The following is a 24,842-nucleotide window of genomic DNA, read 5'->3' on the forward strand; positions in this document are numbered from 1 at the left end:
TGTATTTCCTTCAGTCAACAAAGATAACCAATTAATTTAACTTGCCCAGTTAGGCTCCAGAACTGAATCTGATTGGATAATTCCTGAGTTATGAAGCGAGAGTGAGTTACGGTCAACGCATGGGAAATATTTATTTTATCTTTGCCTGTCTGAGGGCTATACTCCAAGCTCAGTTACTGCTGCTGCAGCCCAGAGATAAATAATTTTGATGGAGATTTAGGTCACCTTCTGACTGTCTTCATTTCTATTAGCAGTAGTTAAGCACCTTTATAAGTGTCTTTATAAGTACAGTGTATTTTATATATTGATATGCATATTGTAAATATTTTATTTCCTATTCTTAAGACTCAACAATAATCAGCAAAACAAAATTGAGTTCACACTTGTATAATAAAAAGTTCATCATTGCTGTAGATGGAGTTAAGATACAGATCAACCATTAACTACTTGAATGGCAGAACAGGTTCAAGGGGCTATTACTATGTTATTGTAATCTATTTACTAATGATCCTGCATCCAATTCAACTGAACTATTCAAAAGTATCTGGGTGATTATTTTCGATTTATAGAAGTGAACTATAGTTGAAAGAAAAAAAACTAATTTTAAAATGAATATTCAAAGCAGTACTACGCAGACTACATACATTCCCTGGGGTCAGACAGTGGTGCAGTATTTTCTGTTCTATTCCAGAAAGCCAGGTGCTGAAGGATAGAACTGTGGCCAATCTTTACATACTTTTATATGCTTTTATTTACAGAGATACACATTAGAAACATGCATCTCCTAACCCAACAACCACAGTTTCAATCTGTTCCTATTTATAAGAGCACAAATGAATCCTCAGTTAATGCCCACTACCTGTAATAAATTAAACACAATTAATATACAATTAACACTGTCTGCCCCCGGGGTTCTACATAGTCTCTGTAGCACCGTTTTGAAGTGGCGCTGCATGAACAAACTTTTAGTGCCAATACTTAAACTTAAATGAGAATTTTGGAAAGAATGCTGCTTCTTGTAAAACATGTTTCTATTCTTGTATTTTCTCCTGTTCTCCTGTTTCAGACTAGTTTAATATGTTTGTTGTTTTTGCCCACAATATGACAGGCTCAGGACACTGGTAAGCCACCACTGACTTCTTTCACCTATATTCTTGTTCGTGTAATTGAAGAAAGCATTCATAAACCAACTGCTATTCCACTTGAGATTTTTATTTCCATGACGGAGGATGAGTTCCCAGGAGGTGTAATTGGGAAGATCCATGCTACTGATCAAGATATGTATGACATCCTTACCTATAGTTTTAGGTCAGACCAAAGAAGCCTGTTCACTATAAATAGGCAAGATGGCAAGATAATTGCACTTGGAGGACTGGATAGTGGCAAGTATGTTTTGAATGTGTCTGTCAGTGATGGGCGCTTCACTGTGCCTGTTGACGTTGTCGTTCATGTTGAGCAGGTGACTCAGGATATGCTAAACAATGCAATAACTGTTCAATTTGAAAACATCTCTCCTGAAGATTTTATTGGACTTCATCTCCATGGATTTAGGCGGAGCCTTCGGAACATTATTGTGGCCCAAAATCAAGATACCCTTCATATCATTAGTGTCCAGCCAGTATCAGGCACACCTCAACTTGAAGTTTTATTGGCAGTGCAAATGTATAGAAATGGGTTCTACAAATCTGCTCATTTGATTCAGAAACTTAGCAACGCAAAGAAGGACCTAGAAAATGGCCTCCATGTTTCCGCAATCATGGACAAGAGTTGTTCTCATGACAAATGCCAAGAACAGTATTGTGAACAGATGATTGCTGCAGAAACACAATCCATGAAAACATACAGCACTGCAAGGATTAGCTTTGTGTCCCCCCATTATTACAGAAGTGCAACATGCACTTGTACTGGTGAGTAATACCATAAGCAAGGCAATTTTACAAGTCAGCATTTAAAAATTGTCAAATCAGTATGTTTTTAAAAAAAAGATCTAATGATAAATATCTAAATTTATGTGGTAATTTCTATTTTTGCTATAAACTTTTTGATATCGGCATACTGTACAGTTTAAAATTTGCAAATGGGCATTTGTCTCATAACTAGAGCATTTATATATATTGATATAACATTTTCTTAATTGAGAAATATAGTTTAATGCTATCAAAAATACATTAAAATAATTATATCCATGCTTTCTCACTTGATGAGCCCATTTTGTGAACCAACTCAGTTGGGAAAGAAGGAGATGCATAAGTTGGAAAATACGTTTTTACACTTATGACTGCTACTATAATTGTGCAACTGAGACTTTATTTTAAAGGCAATGGGGTAAAACTTCAACTTTGGGTGCAATAGCCAATTCCACGCTAATTGCTCCATTTTGTAAAGCTTCCCCCCTGCCCCACCGCACCAAGTTTCCACTCAAACTCATTTGCACAACATCAAGTGTAAAATCTGCCATGCACCAGCACAATTGACTGGGGTGTGAAACATATATTTTTTACATTGCTTTAAAAACATTTCCTTCATGTATTTAAATGTATTGACTTAGTGAAGTTTGATTAAAACAGCTGAACATAGTTTCATTACAAAAAGATAAGCATTTTTAATCACAGTATCAGTGCACCACCTCTGAAGAATCTGATTTTAAATTACTGAAATTCACTTTTTAAAAAACTTATTAATAAATTAATCAGTTTATTGTTAAATTAAAACAAAAATAACATGTAAAAGCTTTTAAAACAAATATATTATTGTCCTTGCACCCAAAAGAGCCAGCTTAATTTTTAAAGCCTCCCTGAAGGACTGCAAATAAGCATAATTAGCAGAAACTCCCAATGGTGATTAATTTACCCTGCAGGCATGACCAGTTATGTGGATGGGGCCAGCTTCCAGCAAAAAATTTTTTAAACTAGTGCAAAAGATCACGGAAACGTGTGTTGCGCTGAATGTAAATTGCGCTTTAAATACCGCAATTCTTTGTGCCAGATACACCGATTTGGCCAAATTGCACCATTCAAAACTAATGCAATCAAGCAGAAACTCCAGGCCGCTAAATGTTCAATTTCCAGTGTAACATTTTAGTAGTCAACAATGAAGTACAATCTGTTTAGAGTTCCCTGTTTATGCTTCTGAAACATCAGCTTGCAGGTGTGTGGGACGATAACTGAAGATTAGTACCAGATCAAGGAAAACTGTAACCTGTTCAAAGTATTTTCTTTATTCATTTTATTTTTTATTTTTTTAAATTTTTATTTAGAGATACAGCACTGAAACAGGCCCTTCGGCCCACCGAGTCTGTGCCGACCAACAACCACCCATTTATACTAATCCTACATTAATCCCATATTCTCGACCACATCCCCACCATTCTCCTACCACTTAGCTACACTAGGGGCAATTTACAATGGCCAATTTACTTATCAACCTGAAAGTCTTTTGGAGTTGGGAGGAAACCGGAGCACCCGGCGGAAACCCACGCAGACACAGGGAGAACTTGCAAACTCCGCACAGGCAGTACCCAGAACTGAACCCAGGTCACTGGAGCTGTGAGGCTGCAGTGCTAACAACTGCGCCGCCCGTAGCAGACAGTTTTGTTGCCAAGCAAAACAAATTAGATTTGAAACAATGATATTGAATCAGTAATTGAGAGACAATGGGCAAAGTTTTGTGCGGCTGTTTGAAGTGGGAATAGTGGCGTGGGGGGGATGGAGAATTGCGTTGGAAACATCCGCCCGGAAATCCAGCATCGTGATGCCAGCTCCAGATTTATTCAATGGCGGGAAAGCACCAAGGTGACATCACTGCCCTGACATGGCTGGAATGTATTTTAAATCGCTGAGCAGTTAATTTCAATGAATTTGCATCTAATTCATTGAAATTTAATGGTGGATTTGGGATTAAGGGGACGGCGGGCAGCACTCACATGCCTGCAAGTTCACGACCGTTCAAAGCTGGCGGCACCAAGGTGAGACTTCATTGCCTCTATGGTAGGCAGCCATGCACAGCACCACATGGGGGAGAGGGGGATGCGGAGTTCATTTTCAGACTGCAGTGCTATGCTTTCTGCAAGGGGGGTTAGGGTCTCAGGAGCTCTGTAAGGGGCATCAGGGGCTCTGCAAGGAGGATCTTGGGTTTCAGTGGCTGTATCGGGTGAACAAACTTTTGGGTGAGATGTGCAGTTGCCAATACTGTTGGACGGGAGGGTTGGCTATCATCAAGGGTGGGCACTGAGGGCCATTCAGGGATTCTGCAGGGAGAAGTAGCAACAGCTCAGTTAACAGGACAGGATCAGTTCTGCATTAACAGCACTGTGGAGGCCCACTTTGCATGGATCTCATACACCCTGTCTTTTTGAAAGCCTGGTGGCGTGATGCAGCACCTCTGATGGAGGGAGGGCCAAGAGGCAGCTGCGCCTGCCCGTGAAGCTCCATGACGAGAGCAACAGCAGCTAGCCATGCCAAGAAGAGCCGACCTGCGCCAAAGAGTGTACCGACTTCAAATCAGCTACCTCCAAATGTCGAGCGGCTTCATCAGCGGAGACTACACCTCTCCAGGGAGGCTGTCACTGACTTATGTGCCTGCTGCAGGACAAGTTGTGACCTATGGGATTCGGGGGTCACCCTATGCCAGTGGCCCTGAAAATCACCGTGGCACTGAACTTTTACGCATTTGGATCATTCCAAGGATCCATCGGGGACATGTGTGGGGTCTTACAGGCAGCAGACTACCGCTGTATCAAGAAGGTGACCAATGCCTGTGCAAGAGGGCCGGTGACTATGTGCGCTACCGGACTGACCCTGACAGTCAGACAGAGAGGGCTTCGGGGCCACTGCTGGATTTCCCCGGGTGCAAGGTGTGATAGATTGTACACATGTGGCCATCAAGGTTCCAACAGACCAGACAGCTGCCTTCATCAACAGGAAGGCCTTTCATTCCATCAACGTTCAACTGTTCTGTGACCACGGAAAGCATTTTCTGCAGGTGTGTGCTCGCTTCTCAGGAAGCAGCCATGACGCCTACATACTTTGACAGTCCCAGATGCCACAGCTTTTCAGGCCTCCCACTCGCCTTCAGGGAAGGATTCGCTGGGACAAGGGCTAACCATTGAAGACTTGGCTACTCGTGCATGTGTTGAACCCTTACACTGCAGCAGAGGAGAGGTACAATATAGAACATAGAACAGTACAGCACAGTACAGGCCCTTTGGCCCACGATGTTGTGCCGACCCTTTAACCTACTCTAAGATCAAACTACCTACATACCCTTCATTCTACTATCATCCATGTACCTATCCAAGAGTCACTTAAATGTCCCTAATGTATCTGCTTCTACTACCACCGCTGGCAGTGCATTCCACGCACCCACCACCCTCTGTGTAAAGAACCTACCTCTGACATCTCCCCTAAACCTTCCTCCAATCACCTTCAAATTATGCCCCCTGGTGATAGCCCTTTCCGCCCTGGGAAAAAGTCTCTGGCTATCCACTCTATGCCTCTCATCATCTTGTACACCTCTATCAAGTCACCTCTCATCCTTCTTCGTTCCAATGAGAAAAGCCCTAGCTCCCTCAACCTTTCTTCATAAGACATGCCCTCCAGTCCAGGCAGCATCCTGGTAAATCTCCTCTGCACCCTCTCTAATGCTTCCACATCCTTCCTATAATGAGGCGACCAGAACTGAACACAATATTCCAAGTGTAGTCTAACCAGGGCTTTATAGAGCTGCAGCATAACCTCGCGGCTCTTAAACTCAATCCCTGTGTTAATGAAAGCCAACACCCGATACGCCTTCTTAACAACCCTATCAACTTGGGTGGCAACTTTGAGGGATCTATGGACGTGGACCCCAAGATCCCTCTGTTCCTCCACACTGCCAAGAATCCTGTCTTTAAGCCTGTATTCTGCATTCAAATTCGACCTTCCAAAATGAATTACTTCACACTTTTCCAGGTTGAACTCCATCTGCCACTTCTCAGCCCAGCTCTGCATCCTGTCAATGTCCCGTTGCAACCTACAACAGCCCTCCACACTATCCACAACTCCAGCAACCTTTGTGTCATCGGCAAACTTACTAACCCAGCCTTCCAGTTCCTCATCCAAGTCATTTATAAAAATCACAAAGAGCAGAGGTCCCAGAACAGATCCCTGCGGAACACCACTGGTCACCGAGCTCCAGGCTGAATACTTTCCATCTACTACCACCCTCTGTCTTCTATGGGCCAGCCAATTCTGTATCCAGAGAGCCAAATTTCCCTGTATCCCATGCCTCCTTACTTTCTGAATGAGCCTACCATGGGGAACCTTATCAAACGCCTTGCTAAAATCCATATACACCACATCCACTGCTCTTCCTTCATCAATGTGTTTTGTCACATCATCAAAGAATTCAATAAGGCTTGTGAGGCATGACCTGCCCCTCACAAAGCCATGCTGACTGTCTCTAATCAAACTATGCTTTTCCAAATAATCATAAATCCTGTCTCTCAGAATCCTCTCCAATAATTTGCCCACAACCGACGTAAGACTGACTGGTCAGTAATTCCCAGGGTTATCCCTATTCCCTTTCGTGAACAAGGGAATAACATTTGCCACCTTCCAATCATTTGGTAGTACTCCAGTGGACAGTGAGGACGCAAAGATCATCGCCAAAGGCGCGGAAATCTCTTCCCTCGCTTCCCGTAATATCCTTGGGTATATCCCGTCTGGCCCCAGGGACTTATCTATCCTCATGTCTTTCAAAATTTCCAGCACATCCTCCTTCTTAACATCAACCTGTTCGAGCATATCAGCCTGTTTCACGCTGTCCTCACAAACGTCCAAGTCCCTCTCACTAGTGAATACTGAAGCAAAGTATTCATTAAGGACCTCCCCTACCTCCTCCGACTCCAGGCAAAAGTTCCCTCCACTATCCCTGATCAGCCCTACCCTCACTCTGGCCATCCTCTTGTTCCTCACATAAGTGTAGAACGCCTTGGGATTTTCCTTAATCCTACCCGCCAAGACTTTTTCATGTCCCCTTCTAGCTCTCCTAAGTCCATTCTTCAGTTCTTTCCTGGCTACCTTGTAACCCTTTGGAGCCCTGTCTGATCCTTGCTTCCTCAACCTTAAGTAAGCTTCCTTCTTCCTCTTGACTAGCTGTTCCACATCTCTTGTCATCCAAGGTTCCTTCACCCTACCATCCCTTCCTTGCCTCATCGGGACAAACCTATCCAGCAGTCGCAGCAAGTGCTCCCTAAACGACCTCCACATTTCTGTCGTGCATTTCCCTGAGAACATCTGTTCCCAATTTAAGCTCCCCAGTTCCTGCCTAATAGCGTTGTAATTCCCCCTTCCCCCAATTAAATATTTTCCCATCCCGTCTGCTCCTATCCCTCTCCATGACTATAGTAAAGGTCAGGGAGTTGTGATCACTATCACCGAAATGCTCTCCCACCGAGAGATCTGCCACTTGGCCTGGTTCTTTGCCAAGCGCCAAATCCAATATAGCCTCCCCTGTAGTCGGCCTATCTACATATTGAGTCAGGAAACCTTCCTGGACACACCTGACAAAATCTGCTCCATCCAAACTATTTGCACTAAGGAGGTTCCAATCAATATTAGGGAAGTTGAAGTCACCCATGACAACAACCCTGTTACTTCTGCACCTTTCCAAAATCTGCCTCCTAATCTGTTCCTCCGTGTCTCTGTTGCTATTGGGGGGTCTATAGAAAACTCTCAAAAAAGTGACTGCTCCTTTCCTGTTTCTGACTTCCACCCATAATGACTCAGTAGACAAACCCTCCTCGACGACCTCCCTTTCTGCAGCTGTGATACTATCCCTGATTAGCAATGCCACTCCCCCACCTCTTTTACCTCCCTCCCTATTCCTTTTGAAACATCTAAACCCCGGAACATCCAACATCCATTCCTGCCCCTGTGATATCCAAGTCTCCGTATCTGCCAGGGCTCCACCTGAGTCGCCATCGAGCAGGCCATTGGGCTGCTGAAGATGAGATTCTGCTCCTTCAATCGATACAATGGAACCCTGCAGTATGCCCCTGCAAGGATCTCACATTTCATGGTGGTCTACTGTACTCTGCACAATCTAGCACTGCAGAGCGGGTGGCCTTACATGGTGATGAGATGCCTGAGCAACACTCCTCCACCAACAAGGAGGACGCAGAGTAGCAAGCTGGATGATGAGGCCCTTGGACCAGAGGCCAGGTAGATTGAGTGATGTGCCAAGGAGGCAAGAGACAATCTCATAATTAACTGCTTTCAGCCTCCCTCATGTTCACTCACAGGGAAACCAATAAAGACTGACCTCAATGCATATCGTCTGTCGCCTCCTTTCCATTTATGTTCCGTGCCTGGTGTCCAGCTGAAACCCGTGCTAGTGCCCATGGGAGATCGTATCTGAGTGAGGGCTGTGCTTACATTGGCATTCCACTGAGGGGAAAGGATGAAGTCAGCAGCTCACAACTAAGGCATGATAGAAGAATCACCTTTGAACAATGAACGTTAATGGCTTGAACAAAAGAACTTTATATGAAGCATCACATATCTGATATCAAACACGCATGAACCCCCAAGTGTGTCTTTTTTTAATACGTTTGTGAGTGCTTCTACAAAGTCTGAACCCATCACTAGCAGCTGGGTTGTAGGTAGGCTGCTGATCAGGCTGCCCCTTGGCCTGTAGTTACTTCAGTGGCCGTCCTCTGGCTGCCTGAGACCTGGAAAGCCTCGTCTGCCTGAGGGTTTCCTGCACTGGTGCAGGACTGTCTTCAGGTATTGCGGCTGCTGGAGCTGGGCTCATTGGCAGAGGGGCTGAGGAGTCGCTTTCCACACTCAGAGCACCCTGAGGGGAGCCCCCAGCTGTGAAGGTCAGCCTCTCCTCCTCCTTTTCAAAGCTCACCTAAAGCTCCCTGCTGACCAGAGCAGGATAAGGAGCTGAAGAAGCCTTCACGCATCTTGTCTTTCCCTCACCTTGCCACTGCTGCATCGAGCTCATGGCCAAGGTGATGGTGTGCAGGTCAGCGCCCATTTGTAGGATCTGGTTCTCAATGCGGGTCACCAACCTCTCGATGGAGGAAGCCATGCATGAATGTGCCTGAGACATGGCAGCACTCATGGCATGGATGGACTCCCCCATAGTCCGCTCATGGCTGCACATTGCCTTGTGCATCTCTGCCTGATGTTGCAGTACATCTCTTTGCAACTCTAGCATGCCCTGTGCTATTGACACCAGAGGCTCTTCATCATCCTGGGGCTTAGCTTGGGCCCTGCCACCCACAGTCATCTGACTGTTAGAGGCGGCGGGTGTCTCAGCCTCAGCCAGCTCTTCAGGTGCGTGTGTGGTGCTTTCACCAGCCTGATTCTACATCCGAACCGAAACCACCAACCCCCCCCCCCCCCCCACCCCCGAGGTGAAAGTATTTGCACTGGTAGAAGGTGCGGTAGAGTCATGGGATGGTGCATCCTCTGAGTGCTCCTCCTCCTCAGAAGTGGACGTCTGGCCCCCTTCTGCTGGAGTCTCCTGCCAACACCAACCTGCATGAGAAAACACAAATATGTGTGGGTTAGTCTGTGCAGATTTCGTCATGCCAATCATACTTATTGTGGGTCTCCAGAAGTGATCTGTATGTCGATGAATCCAATCCTCACTCTCTTGCGTGGAGACTCCAGTTTCTCCATCGGATTTGGCATGACCACTCTGTGTCCCTGCCTCTTTCTCGAGGGGCAGATGATCCAGTATGCCTCCACCAGTCCAGGCTGTTTCCCTTCTGTTTTTGGTCCTCTTGTTCTGTCGGTGGAAAGAGGGAGATAGTCATATTTAACAGGGAGATCAACATGACAGCTCTGTTAGTATCAGTCCCTCGTCCCCTCCTGGACTTTTACATATAGCTCATGCTGCTGTCCATTGTCAGGGGAGTTAAGGGGTGTGAGCTGTTAAAGAAGGTGGCCTGTGGTCAAGATGCAGCCATGCATCATTCAGGATGCGGTGATGCCTAATCCCCTCTGCCATCGCCATCTGCCAGTTCTTCTGTCCCCATGTCCCGCCTCTTCCTGCGTAGCCACTTGCAATCACTAAAAAGGAGACAGGTGAGGAGCACCCACCTTGGCTGAATGCAGGAAATCATTGACCCTCTTTCAGCACTGCATCCAGGTCAGGTGGGTGACCCCATGGCTGCTGACCTCCTCAATGATCTCCATCCAGGCTTGCTTGGTCAGGTGGGAGAACCTCTGCTTGCCATGCTAGGGAAGAGAACCTCCTGTTTTTCCCTTGCAGCCTGGAGTAATATCTGGAGGGAGGCAGCAGTAAACCATGGGGCAACCCTGCACCTTGCCTCTGCCATCCTGCAGGGTTTGCCTTGGGGTGGTTGGGGTGGGCCAAAGTCTTTTCAAAATGGGTCGCAGTTTTAAGCAGCTAGGAGCAAACGTGCAGGAAAGCAATACAAGCAGGCCTGGCAGGGCTTTAAATATGGCACCAGCACCTGCTCCAAAGTCATCTGATGCCGTATTTGTCGTCTCATATCCCGTCCCCTCTGTGTGATTGACGGGCCCTGCTCCTCCATTATGCAAAATGGCCTCCCGCCACGTGATTGCGGTGGGTTGGCTGCCCATCTGACAAACGGGAACAGCACTCATTTCCAGGTCTGCCACTGGTCATTAAATTCAGCCCAATTAGCACATTACACATTTAAGATAACAGATAAAGATTCTGGCTGATGGCAAGGCAAGTGCACAAAATGTTATATACTAAAATATTTGAGCAATGGAATGCTATTCCCTCTGGTACAGCTGTTGAGTTCAATTTAATTTCTAAAGCTATATATTGACAGTATACTAATTCCTATCTATAAGATGGAAGACATTTGTGTGAAGAGAAAGCTCATGGCTTATCACCTTCAGAATTTAGTAGCTTATCCAGGCTGCGTTGAACTTCATGATTTTTTAAAAGAGGAACCTGATTTTTTTGGGAAGAGAACGAGGAAGTTCCTGGTTAGTTGAACCTCCATACAGAAAAATCTTTGAGCGGGTACTGCAATTAACACCAAACTTTTCACATCAGTCTAAAATCATTTATGTTGCAATACAGCAAACCTCTCCAAATAAGCTGTCCTTGAGAGTCCATCAAAAGGACTTGGCTAGACATCTGTAAAAAATCTTTGATAGTGGTATACAATGCAATGCCCATAGGGAATTTCCATACCTGCTTCTGAGTAACCCTCACTGTGGGGAGGAAGTGGGTGGAGGTAGTCTGAACCTGCTAAAAGCAGTGAAAAGCAAGTACAGATCTGTATAGGCAAAATGACAAATAAAAACACTGCATTTAATGTTTCCCTGTTGTAGAAATCACTAATCAAAGCTCAGTCACCCCATACTTCCATCTGTACCAGCAGATCATGGCAGCAGCTGTACCTTATGGTTCTCAAACTAAGCCATGCTTACACTGGAAAAGGTTGGCAGTGGTATACTGCCTGATAATGGCTGCATTCCCTTCCCTCTGTTCAGCATCCTTGTCAAAATCAGATTGTTTCCACCATCTTCCTCTTCACCTTTTATGAATGGAATGCCCAATCCCTTTGTAATGCCAAATTATGGAAAATGCAGCAAGTCACTGTAATCCTCAAGATCATTGCTAGGTTGTACTATTGTGCACCCACAACCTATTCAGACAATAGAAATGAAACTTGGGAACACTAATGGTTGACTCAACTGTTATTCATGTAGCAGTCAGTACTGCCTCAGGTGACAGAAGGAGTCAACAGCAATGGCTGAAGTGGGTACTCTGGTCTTCTATCAACCATCCTGACACAGTGCAAGATCCTAGATGACCTGAGAATAAAACCATTATAGTTGCTTCCCTATGGCATGTCAAAGAGATGGCTTGCATCATTCATTATCTGCACACTGAGTGGATGAAATCCCTTTCTGTTGATGAAATTGATGGTGCTTTCAGATGAAACTTTATCCCCGCCTGGATCAAAATAATTACATAGTGCACTTCGGGGAATCCAGCCACTTGAAAGATGTTGATTGTTCTTTTTCTTTGTTTTGTTGAGTCCACGTCAATGAAGTCTAAGACATGTGAGAGCAGATCATCCGTCACCTGCATAACGTACTGATGCACTGCTGATTGAGACTGAAGTGACTAATTTAACCAGAGACCACTTGACAACTGGATATATCAGAATTCAATGCTGTTTCATGTTTACAGCCACTGGCAAGGTTGAGTCTGTGGTGGAAAGGAGCTGCAGGACATGTTCACATAGCTAACTTATCTCACTTTATCACGGTGGGTTGGAGTGACAGAGGAAAACACAGCCTTCTCAAATGCTGCCTGTGGCAGAAATTATCTACGGATCAAGTGTTGCCTATACAGATCGTGCTGCACTTTACTTTGACCTATCCTGTCCTTCTCCATGTCATCATCTTCCCCCTCAAAGTAATTGAATCCCAGTTCTTCCTGTGACCGCGTGGGTTTTCGCCGGGTGCTCCGGTTTCCTCCCACAGCCAAAGACTTGCAGGTTGATAGGTAAATTGGCCATTATAAATTACCTCTAGTATAGGTAGGTCGTAGGGGAATATAGGGACAGATGGGGATGTGGTAGGAATATGCGATTAGTGTAGGATTAGTATAAATGAGTGGTTGATGGTCGGCACAGACTCGGTGGGCCGAAGGGCCTGTTTCAGTGCTGTATCTCTAAATAAATAAAGAAAGAAATCCATAGTTTCCTTTCAACCGAACTCTCCTTAAACTTTCTGCAAATTTCAGCAAATATCTTTCAATGCACCTTTTATGTATTATAACTTGGATCAAGCCAAGGATCACTTGACACTCCTGATTTTTACCACCTCTGGGGCACAGTAATGAACCCAATACCACCACCTTTAAAGTGGCAATGTTTTTGAATAGTGATAAATGAGTGTACAGTCGGGGAAGGTTTGGGAACATTGAAGCCTATCTTCATCTGCATGCATTGAGATGGGCTTTAGACAGACAGCTAAAGGTTATGGTGGAGACAGTGGAAGGAAATTTTGATTGTCATTTTTGGCAGCTTTGTCATGATTTGGTTTACAGATGTTGCCTTTGTGTATATAATGTACATTGTCTTCCATACATTATTTAGTTTTTGTTTCTCTATTTTTAATGCTTTGTTGTTTAAGTATGATTGATGCATGTCATGACTATGGCCAGAATTTTACCAGCCCCTTATGATGGGCTGGGAGGCAGAAAGGCTGGCAAAATGGCACGGGAAGGCGTCGGGGGCATGCTGCCATGCCATTTTGTCAATAGTGGTAATGCTGGCAGATATGTCCCCTACCAGGAGCCCAATTGAGCGACTGAAGTGGCCAATTAAGGGCCTCTTCCCACCTCCATGGGCATTCTACCAGCGGTGGAGGTCCTGCCACCACTTGGGAGACTGTCCAGGGAAAATCTGGCAGCCTTCCAGCAGGCTCGGGGGCTGTTGGAAGGGAGGGATTCCTTCCTTTTTGGGCACTCCATGGCCTATGGAAGGCCCCCTCAGCAGCAATGGCCTGCCCTCAGTGACCTCCCCTCCCACCCACCTCGCCAGGGACCTGCCTAACCCTGGCGTCCCCTGACCCCCATTTATCTGTCTTTGAGGATGCAAGGTCATCAATGCATCTTCACCCTGCAGGTGCAGCCCAGCCCAAGCTAACAGTGCTGCTGCTGAGCTGTTGGCCCTCTGATTGTACCTGCAGATCTTGGGGGCAGAGCACCATCCTTAATAGGGATGGCAGTCCCTGTGGCTGCCACTTAATTGGCCACCGCTGAGAAGATACTTTTCTCTGTTCTGCTGCTGACCTAAGTACGGTTGTCTCCCGCTTTCAGCCCTGGCAACAGGACATCAGTCATCTTGGTAAAATTCAGCTCTATGTTTCTCACCCCTGTCCAACTTTATGAAGATTCATGCTAAAGTACGGTTCCATGAACTTGGCCAGCCTCCAGTATCTTGCCAAATCGCTTTTCTTCATATCTTGACTTCAACAGTAAGTGTTGGCAAGTTATTTTTTTAACCACTGGAAGATCAGCACAATCAAACTACTACTGTCATAATCCCTTGTACGTGTGTGTTTGAATGTGTATGTAAAAGATACGCATGTGCCTTTCCAGCATGGACCACTGAGCAGTTGTCACGAGCAGGAATTTTAACTTCTGTTATGACCAAGTGAGAAAGGTGTCTAGGGGTCTTTTACTGTCTTCACCTGGTCTTATTGTAACAGAGTTTAATTTTAAACACACTGTGTTTTGAACTCACATGTGGTGAATCCTTGTTCACCACTTTCCAGTTATAAGGCAAAGAAATGAGCTCAGGTTTAAAGAAGAAAAGTGAAATTTATTAAATCTTAAACTCTAATTCGCAGAACACCTACGGATACACGCCACGCCCCACGCTAGCATGCATATGCGATACACACATGCAAATGGAGACAGAAAAGAGCAGAAGAAAAATAAAGTGAAAAAGTTTGAGGCAATCTCTGAAGAGGGGTTTTTACTGTGCTTTGAGCTCACTGTAGTCCTTTTGTGGGTAATTCTTGCTTTTCATTGAGGCCCGGTATTCTTCTTAAACCTTGTTCACTGTAGGAGACTTTTCTCTCTTGGGGTTCATGTGTCTTCAATGGGTCTTCAGTTCTGTGAGAAAGAGATGGGAGCTGACAGGAGCAAGGTGTTATCAGTCCAGGAGAAAAGAGCTTTCTGAGTTTCAAACACTCTGTGACAAGTTCAAATTCAAACGGCCAGTTAGTCATGTTACTGAACTGGTCTGACCAGGTCTTCTGTGTATTGGAGAAGCAGGGACTGGGTCCTTTGTTCCAACACTGTCTGCTAGTATGCAAAAAAGGTCTTTCCGGCGAGGGACCTGGCAATTCCTTCTGATAGGCCCTCTTTTCTTCCCAGCAACATTTTTAAGTTTTTAATGTTCATGTGGCAAAATAATGTGTGCCTCATTCTTGGCGGTGAGGGCCTGCATGACACTTCTCTTTTCCCATCTCTAATCCAGACATACAGTTTCTAGCTGTAGTGCCCTGGTGAGGCTCAACTAGCTAAGCACAGACCGAGACTCAAACCTGGGACCTTCCATATTTGTGTGGCTCAGTATCATGCTAGTCTGTGCATTTACGAACCTATTACCATATTTTATGTTAATGAAACCTTGATGTGTAATATTCTTGAGTAATTTATAACTTGCAAAACTTTTATCCTATCTTAAATGACTTCAACAACTAAATAGATATATTTCAGAAAGAAAAAGAAACATGGCTATAATTGTATGATGTCAGTGTCTGTTTGGGTATCCTTAAAGACTTCAGTTTATTAGTGTCAGCAGTGAATCCTTCAGCAACATTGCAGTTTAAGATAAATAAGTTGACAGTCCTCATTTAACACCTGATAGAATTGGTGAATAATCTAGGGAAAAAATAATTTTGATTAAAATATGTCAAATAAAAAGAAGACAAAAGGATGGATATCTTGACCTATTAAGTGATGAAATATATTTACAGTGATATCAGTTTAAAATAATATAAAATTACAGCCTCACAGAATAATTGAATAAAACTATTTCTCCAAACTGTTCTTTTTCTGTAACAGGTGACCTCTGCCCTGTTGTTTCTGATGTTTGCCAAGAGCAGCCTTGCCCAAGTGACATGCATTGTGTTCGAGGTAGTGTAGGACGTGGACCATATATCTGTCAGTGTCCGCCAGGAAATCTGGGAGAGTGTTCAGGTGAGAAAGACTGAATAAAAGAACTTTCTACTGCATCTCAGCTCAGAAAAAACATCTTCAGTAATCTTACGTATTTCAGTTCAGTGAATCATAAAATGTAAATCCTCAAACTTGCATTAGTAAAACATCGGGCTGAATTTTACTAGGTCTCCGACCTTGGGGGTCATGAATAATAGTTGTTCCAAGTGGAATTTCTTCTACCACAGTTTGAGCTTGCTTATTGTCAACACCCAGATCATGAGCTGCTGATGGCTGTCTCATCTGTTGCTCAATGTGGTTTTTTGACCGTTTAACCTGACTGACATAGTGTGGCTATCTAATTGGGTGGTAGTAACAGTTGCACATTCTGCCCTTGGGAGAGTGAGAAATGTGATTTTTTGTGGGTGCGGTGTTTTCAAGCGAGCCGGTGCTTAGCAGGAAGCGGACCACTGTTTACAAAAAGAGAGGGAAGCAGTGAAAGGAGATCAGCAGCAAGCAAAATAATAAATGCAAGCAAGTTACTTTATTATGCATCAAGTTCAAGATCATCTTAATTTCAAAAGTTTGTTGCTAATTTTGGTGTGTTGCATTTCAGATTTTAAAACATTGAAACCTTTTGAGAAATCAAGTGTCTTTTAATTGCAGTCAGGGAATAATGCAAAGTCAACTGTATAATTATGCATATTTTTAATTAATACATAAATAACATTTTCAAGATACCTCTTGTCCTAGTATGAAATAAAAGTGACTTGGTCTTGAGTGTGTGTGCCAGGCAATTATTTTTGTTATTGCTGAGCTGAAGTCTCTTTATCGAGTCTGAGGCTCAGGGTGTGCCAGAAAGGTTTTAAAAATGTTGATTTTCAGAAAAAATAAGGAAGGCTTTGCTTCAGGATATGCTCCTTCAGTTGATCTATTGATCTCATTATGTGCCTGAAGATGATCTGTTTACTGCGATAACACTGCATGGCCTTAAGGATATAGGACAGGTTAACTTCTCTTTAGCAGAATAATCCATTGTGTTTTACATGGAAAATGTTCCTGTCCTTATACACACATCAAAATTTTCTCATGTCCATTTAATTCTGCTTTCTTGAAATTGTCATGCATGTCACAAACCTCAGAGTAAATTATGTGCCAACATCTGTTCCTTAAATTCAATAATAATAAAAAATGAGTAATCCAATGATAATTGGATGTCACATTTACCTACAACAGTACTGCACTTTAAAAGTAATTTATTGGATGTGAAGTACTTTGGGATATCCTGTGGGTGTGAAAGATGCCATAAAAATGCATGGTCATTGGTCCAAAGTGGTGTAAATATATTCTTATTGCTACAAAATCAAAATTAATTTGAGTTATTAATCATTTTTAAAATCAATGCACAAATTACATATGCCATTCAATAGACTCAGTATGATACATCGAATGTCATCTCCGAGTTGAAGTTTAGCACTCTCTGCTTAAATCTTCCCTCCATAATTCTGTATGAGTTTCTCCTTAGTGACCTTTTACAAAGCTTTAATTGTTTTTGAGGACATGTTTTCAGTTAATTTCTTCTCAGCAATTTATGATGGGAATAAACTGGAAAGGCTGATATCTATGCTAAAAATGGGTAAACATGAGGAAAAGTATTTGTCAGCTTACTCTCTTTCTGACATGACGTGGCTCTCATTTTGTTGGTTTTCATTTATAATTTCACCACCGAAGTAAACAGTCGAGATTCTGTAATTTTCAGGTTGTTCCTTAAAAGGTTCTCACTCCACTAGTATATTCTGCATTGATGTTAACAGCATTGTTGGGTAAATATACCAAATTGCCCCAGGCTATTACTAATTTAGTTACTGATTACTTTAAAATGAAACTTAAAGAATAATATTGATAAATAGTGTTATATTTTGTTAAAAGTGCAAAGAAATCTAATCACATTTTGTAATAAAATCTAATATTATGACATGTTTAGAATAATGTGTTCACAAAATGTCATATGAGTGCAGTGTTAATGTCTCACAAAGGCTTTTCTTTATCCATTCAGGTCACGCATCCCTCAGTTTTGCTGGAAACAGCTACATTAAGTATCGGGTGGCAGAAAACAGCAAGAGAGATGAACTGAAATTAGGGCTGCATTTGAGAACACTGCAGAGTAATGGAATAATAATGTATGCCGAAGGAGAATACTGTGTCATTCTGAAGGTAAGTGAACTTTATCAATGCCAGCGCATTTATTGCACTGTATGGCTTACAGGATCAATAAATATGGTACGCTACATTTTGGATGGTGTCTTAAATTGATGGTTGCCTTTGTATTTAATTCTTGTCTTTAAGAATTCTTCCCATTTTTATTTCTCCTCAGAGCACATTGTTACTTGTTAAGTAGCCTGTCAAGTAATCTATTTCCTGGTCTCTCTTACTCTTGAACTGGCCACTGTGATGCATACAGAAATAGCTCAAGTTGTTCTATAGTCACAAGTAACATAAGCAAAGTACTCATGCTTTTTGTTAATTTAATATAGGTGATGTACAGCAATATGATGCAATTTATAAACCTCTCTAGGAACATTAGTATGAGCAAGACTATAATTCACTCTTGCAGTGTGCATACATGCCAACTTTAAAAAAAAGATTCAGAAAGGCTGACACAGCCTCAAAAACTGACAAGTCAAAAAACAAAGGACTTACAGCTGAGTAATAGTCACGTATAAAGGCCTGTAACCAAGATTACTGCTTCAAGACAACTGATTACACAAGAACACAAGAAATAGGAGCAGAAGAATACCGCATGGCCCAAATGAGCCTGCTCCGCCATTCAGTACAATTATGACTGATCTTGGGCTTCAATTCGACTTTCGTGCCCGCTCCCCTTATCCCTTCATTCTCTGCGAGACCAAAAATCTATCTATCCCAGCCTTAAATGTATTCAATGATGAAGCATCTACAACGCTCTGGGGTAGAGAATTCCAAAGATTCATAACCCTTTGAGTATAATAATTTCTCCTCATCTCAGTCCTGAATGATTGACCCCTTATCCTGAGACTGTCCCTGTGTTCTAGATTCCCTGACCAGCAGAAACAATCTCTCAGCTTCTACGCTATCAAGCCCTTTCAGAATCCTATATGTCTCAATGAGATCACCTCTCATTTTTCGAAACTCCAGAGAATATACGACCAATTTATTCAGCCTCTCATCATTGGACAACCCCATCATCCCAGGGACCAATTTAGTAAATCTTTGCTGCACTGCCTCCAGTGCAAGTATATCCTTTCTTAAATGTGGAGACCAAAACTGCACACAGTATTCCAGGTGCAGTCTCACCAAAGCACTGTACAATTTTAGTAAAACTTCTTTATTCCTGTCTTCCAATCCCCTTGCAATAAAGGCCAACATGCCATTGCCTTCCTAATAGCCTGCTGCACCTGCATGTTAACTTTGTGGATTCCTTGTACGAGTACCCCAAAGTCTCTCTAAACATCAATACTTAGCAGTTTCACACCTTTTAAAAAATATTCTGCTTTTCTATTTTTACGACCAAAGTGAACAACTTCACACTTCTCTACATTATACTCCATTTGCCATCTTGTTACCCACTCATTTAACCTGTCTATATCTCTTTGCAGCCTCTCCACATCCTCCCCACAGCTTACTTTTCCACTGAGCTTTTTATAATCAGCAAACTTAGATACATTACTCTCTGTCTCTTCATCCAAGTCATTAATATAGAGTGTAACTAGCTGAGGCCCCAGCACTGATCCTTGCAGCACCCCACTATTCACTGCCTGCCAACTTGAAAATGCCCCATTTATGCCCACTCTCTGCTTCCTGTCTGTTAACCAATCCTGTATCCATGCTAATATATTACCCCAACCCCATGAGCCCTTATCTTGCCTATCAATCTTTTATGTGGCACTTTATCGAATGCTTTTTTAAAATCCAGGTATACTACATTTACTGATTCCCCTTTATCTACCCCATTAATTACATCCTCAGAAAGCCTCTAATAAATTTGTCAAACAGGATCTCCCTTTAGAAAAACCATGTTGACTTGTTCTAATCATACTATGCTTTTCCAAGTGCAATGTTAAGACTTCTTTAATAATAGTTTCTAGCATCTTCCCAATGACTGATGTTAGGCTAACTGGTCTGTAGTTCCCTGTTTTCTCTCTACCTCCTTTCTTGGAAAGTGCCGTAACATTTGCCAACTTCCAACCTGACAGGACCAGTCCTGAATCTAAGGAATTCTGGAAAATCATAGCCAGTGCATCCACTGTCTCTGCAGCTATCTCTTTTAGAATCCTAGGATGTAGGCCATCTGGTACCGGGGACTTGTCAGATTTTAGTTCCTCAAGTTTCTCCAATACTTTTTCTCGGCTGATATCAATATCCTTAATTTCCTCACTCTTTTTAGCCCCTAAGTTACTGCCTATTTCTGGTGTGGAACTTGTGTCTTCTACTGTGAAGACAGACACAAAGGGCTGAATTTTACCGGCCCCTTGACGCCTCAGGTTGTGGCGTGGGGGCCGATAAAATGCTGCGGGGAGAGGCCTGCCTGGCGGAGGACCTTTAATCAGCATATGTAAATGAACATGTAAAATATTTAAATTAACTTACCTGCAGACGGCGCCGTCCCACTGTGATAATACAGCCGCCGTTCGTGCTCCGCGCGCCTTCTGAATTCAATACGGAGTTCCGGGTGAGAACCTAGTGGGGAAGGGGGTGGGATAAAATTTACAGGGCGGGAGGGGTGGAGGAGTGGGGAAATCAATTTTTATTGGATGTGGGGAAGGGGTTGAAGGACAAAAGATTGGAGGTTGCGGGGGGGGTGAAGTTCGGGTATTGGACCAAACAACTGATGGTCATTTCATTACCTGAAATGACCATTTGGGGGCATTGGGGAAGGGCCTCCATCACTTATCTTTCAATGTATTAAAAATCTTTTATTTTATACTCTTTAAAAATTAAATTTATTTGTGCGGGTTTAAAGGCCTTTAAAAATGGCGTCGGCGCCTGAGTGGTGGCGCCGGATGTCATTGACGGGAACGCGGAGGCCGCCCCCTCTATGTCATCGGGGTGGCTGCTCCGCCCCCTCGATTTAAATGAGGGGCTCAGGAACGGGATGCACGCTGTTCTTAGAGTGTGCTGCTGCGAACTGCGGCGCACTCATACAATTCAGCCCAAAATATTTGTTCAATGCCTCTGTCATTTCCTCATTTCCCATGATGATTTCTCCTGTCTCTGCCTCTAAGGGACCAACATCTACTTTAGCTAGTCTCTACCTTTTTATGTACTTATCAAAGCTCTTACAATCTGTTTTTATATGACTGGCTAATTTACTCTCATTCTATTTTTTTCCCTTTTTATCAACTTTTTGGTGGCCCTTTGCTGGTTTCTAAAACGTTCCCAATCCTCAGACTTGCTACTATTTTTTGCAACATTGTAAGCCTCTTTTAGTCTAATACTTTCCTTAACTTCCTGAGTGTGCCACAGATGGCTCTTTCTTGATGGGTTTTTGTTTTTGAACGAAATGTGCTTTTGTTGGACCTTTTGAATTGTTTCTTTAAATGTTTCCCACCGTTCATTTACCGCCATACCTTCCAGTCTATTTACCCAATTATCCTTAACCAGTTATAGAGTCAAAGAGTCGTACAGCATAGAAACAGGCCCTTCGGCCGACCACGTCCATGCCGACCATAATGCCTATCTATACTAATCCCACCTGCCTGCATTAATTCCATATCCCTCTATGCCTTGCTCATTCAAGTACCTGTCCAGATGCCTCTTAAATGTCACTACTCTTCCTGCCTCCACCACCTCCTCAGGCAGCTCATTCCAGATACCCACTATTCCTTGTATGAAAAATTTACCCCTTTGATTCCTTTTAAACCTCCTGCCTCTCACCTTAAATCTATGCCCTTTAGTTTTAGTCACCCCTACCATTGGAAACAGACTCTGGCTATCTACCCTATCTATGCCTCTCATAATTTTATATACCTCCATGATGTCCCCTCTCAGCCTCCTTTGCTCCAGGGAAAACAGACCCAGCCTATTCAATCTCTCTTTATAACTCAAGCTCTCCAAACCAGGCAACATTCTTGTGAATCTTTTCTGCAACCTCACTAGCTTAATCACATCTTTCCTGTAGTGCGGCGACCAGAACTGCACACAGTACTCCAAATGCGGCCTAACCAATGTTATGTACAACTGTGACATGACATCCCAACTCTTGTACTCAATGCCTCGGCCGATGAAGGCAAGCATGCCATACGCCTCCTTCACCACCCTGTCTACCTGTGTTGCCACTTTCAGGGAACTATGTACTTGCACCCCAAGGTCTCTCTGCTCAAGAACACTCCCCAGGGCCCTGCCATTCACTGCATATGTCCTGCCCTGGTTTAACTTCCCAAAATGCATCACTTCACACTTGTCTGCATTAAATTCCATTTGCCAATCCCCTGCCCACTTTCCCAGTTGATCGATATCCTGTTGTAACCTTAGCCAACCACCTTCACTGTCCACTATACCACCAATTTTGGTGTCATCTCCAAACTTACTAATCATGCCCCTTACATTCACATTCAAGTAATTAATATATATGACAAACAACAGAGGGCCCATCACCGATCCCTGCGGCACACCACTGGTCACCAGCCTCCAATCTGAAAAAGAACCCTCCACTACCACCCTCTGCCTCCTATCACCAAGCCAATTTTGTATCCAATTTGATAGCTCACCCTGGATCCCATGTGTTCGAACCTTCTGGACCAGCCTACCATGCGGGACCTTGTCAAAGGCCTTGCTAAAGTCCATGTAGACAACATCCATTGCCCTGTCCTCGTCAATCCTCTTGGTCACCTCCTCGAAAAACTCAATCAAATTCGTGAGACATGATTTCCTATGACACAAAGCCTAATCAGCCCATGCCTTTCCAGATGCATATAAATCCTGTCTCTCAGAATCCCTTCCAATAGCTTTCCCACCACTGATGTAAGGCTCATCGGCCTGTAGTTCCCTGGCTTATCCCTGCTGCCCTTCTTAGATAAAGGCACAACATTAGCTATCCTCCAGTCTTCCGGTACCTCACCCGTGACTAACGATGATACAAAAATCTCTGCCAGGGCCCCAGCAATCTCCTCCCTTGCTTCCCAGAGCATCCTAGGATACACCTGGTCAGGCCCTGGGGATTTATCCACCTTAATGCGCTTCAAAACCTCCAACACCTCCTCCTTTGTAATGTTGATATGCTCCAGGATATCGGTGTTCCCTCCCTTGAACTCACTAGCTTCCATGACCTTCTCCATGGTAAATACGGACGAGAAATATTCATTTAAGACCTCGCCCATTTCCCATGGCTCCACACACACATTGCCACACTGATGCTTAAGGGGACCTACTCTCTCCCAAGCTATCCTTTTACTCTTAATATACTTATAGAATCTTTTAGGATTCTCCTTTATCTTATCTTCCAGGGAAATCTCATGGCCCCTTTACGCCCTCCTAATTTCCTTCTTAAGTGTAGTCCTACATCCCCTATACTCCTTGAGGGACTCGCTCGATCCCAGCTGCCTATATCTGACATATGCCTCCTTCTTTGTCCTGACCAGACCCTCAATATCCCTCGTCAAACAAGGTCCCCTAAACTTGCCAGCCTTGCCCTTCCATCTAACAGGAACATGCCGGCCCTGAACTCTTCCTATCTCACTTTTAAAAGCCTCCCACTTGCCAGACGTCCCTTTACCTGTAAACAGCCTCTCCCATTCAACTTTTGAGAGTTCCTGTCTGATGCCATCGAAATTAGCCTTCCCCCAATTTAGGACTTCAACCTGAGGACCAGTCCTATCCTTTTCCATAACTATCTTGAAGCTAATAGAGTTATGGTCACTAGTCCCAAAGTGCTCCCTCACTGACACATCAGCCACTTGCCCAGCCTCATTTCCTAAGAGGAGGTCGAGTGTAGCCCCTTCTCTAGTAGGGCCATCCACATACTGCTTCAGAAAACTATCCTGGACACACTTAACAAATTCTTCCCCATCTGATCCTTTAGCACTAAGGCAGTCCCACTCAATATTAGGGAAGTTAAAATCACCTACTATTACAACCCAATAATTCCTACACCTATCTGTGATTTCCCTACATATTAGATTAGATTAGAGCACTGACACAGGCCCTTCGGCCCACCGAGTTTGTGCCGAACATCAACCACCCATTTATACTAATCCTACACTAATCCCATATTCCTACCAAACATCCCCACCTGTCCCTATATTTCCCTACCACCTACCTATACTAGTGACAATTTATAATGGCCAATTTACCTATCAACCTGCAAGTCTTTTGGCTTGTGGGAGGAAACTGGAGCACCCGGAGAAAACCCATGCTCCTCCACTTCCCTCTGACTATTTGGGGGCCTTTAGTATAATCCCATTAAAGTGATCACCCCTTTCTTATTTCTAAGTTCTACCCATATGGCCTCGCTGGACATTCCCCCCGGGATATCCGCTCTAAGTACTGCCATGATATCCTCCCTAATCAATAGTGCAACTCCCCCTCCTCTCTTACGTCCATCTCTGTCACGCTGGAAAGATCGGTACCCCGGAACATTGAGCTGCCAGTCCTGCCCATCCCTCAACCACGTTTCCATAATAGCTATAATATCACAATCCCATGTACCAATCCATGCTCTGATGTTCATCTGCCTTACCTGTAAGGCTTCTTGCATTAAAGTAAATGCAGTTTAGCGTACCAGACCTTACACGCTCCCTGTCCTGCCCCTGCCCAGCCTGCCTACTGGAGTTGTTTGCTTTAACCTCTACATTTGCCTCAACTATCTCATCTGAGAGGCTACTACTTTGGGTCCCACCCCCCTGCAAGACTAGTTTAAACCCTCCCGAGTAGTACTAGCAAACCTCCCCGCAAGGATATTGGTCCCCCTCCAGTTTAGATGCAACCCGTCCTTCTTGTACATGTCACCTCTGCACCAGAAGAGATCCCAATGATCCAAGTAGCTGAAGCCCTCCCGCCTACACCAACTCTTCAACCACGCATTCATTTGCCTAATCCTCTTATTCCTACCCTCACTAGCACGTGGCACAGGGAGTAATCCTGAGATTACAACCCTAGAGGTCCTGCTTTTTAACCTTCTG

At 43.8% G+C, this 24,842-nt stretch overlaps 1 protein-coding gene across 4 annotated transcripts in view; it reads left to right on the forward strand.

Moving 5' to 3' along the window:
• Nucleotides 1-24,842, forward strand: part of fat3a (FAT atypical cadherin 3a) — an 874,448-nt gene that overhangs the window by 779,706 nt on the left and 69,900 nt on the right. For 3 of the 4 annotated variants that reach the window (XM_068033985.1, XM_068033986.1, XM_068033987.1), the window contains 3 exons: nt 1,109-1,907; nt 15,595-15,729; nt 17,744-17,901. In XM_068033985.1, the coding sequence (XP_067890086.1) occupies nt 1,109-1,907; nt 15,595-15,729; nt 17,744-17,901 (1,092 nt within the window). Of the gene's footprint in view, nt 1-1,108; nt 1,908-12,043; nt 12,086-15,594; nt 15,730-17,743; nt 17,902-24,842 lie in introns of those variants that run through there. The other variant, XM_068033988.1, reaches the window with a different exon arrangement.

Source organism: Heterodontus francisci, chromosome 6 (genome assembly GCF_036365525.1).
Source record: "Heterodontus francisci isolate sHetFra1 chromosome 6, sHetFra1.hap1, whole genome shotgun sequence".
Lineage (NCBI taxonomy): Eukaryota > Metazoa > Chordata > Chondrichthyes > Heterodontiformes > Heterodontidae > Heterodontus > Heterodontus francisci.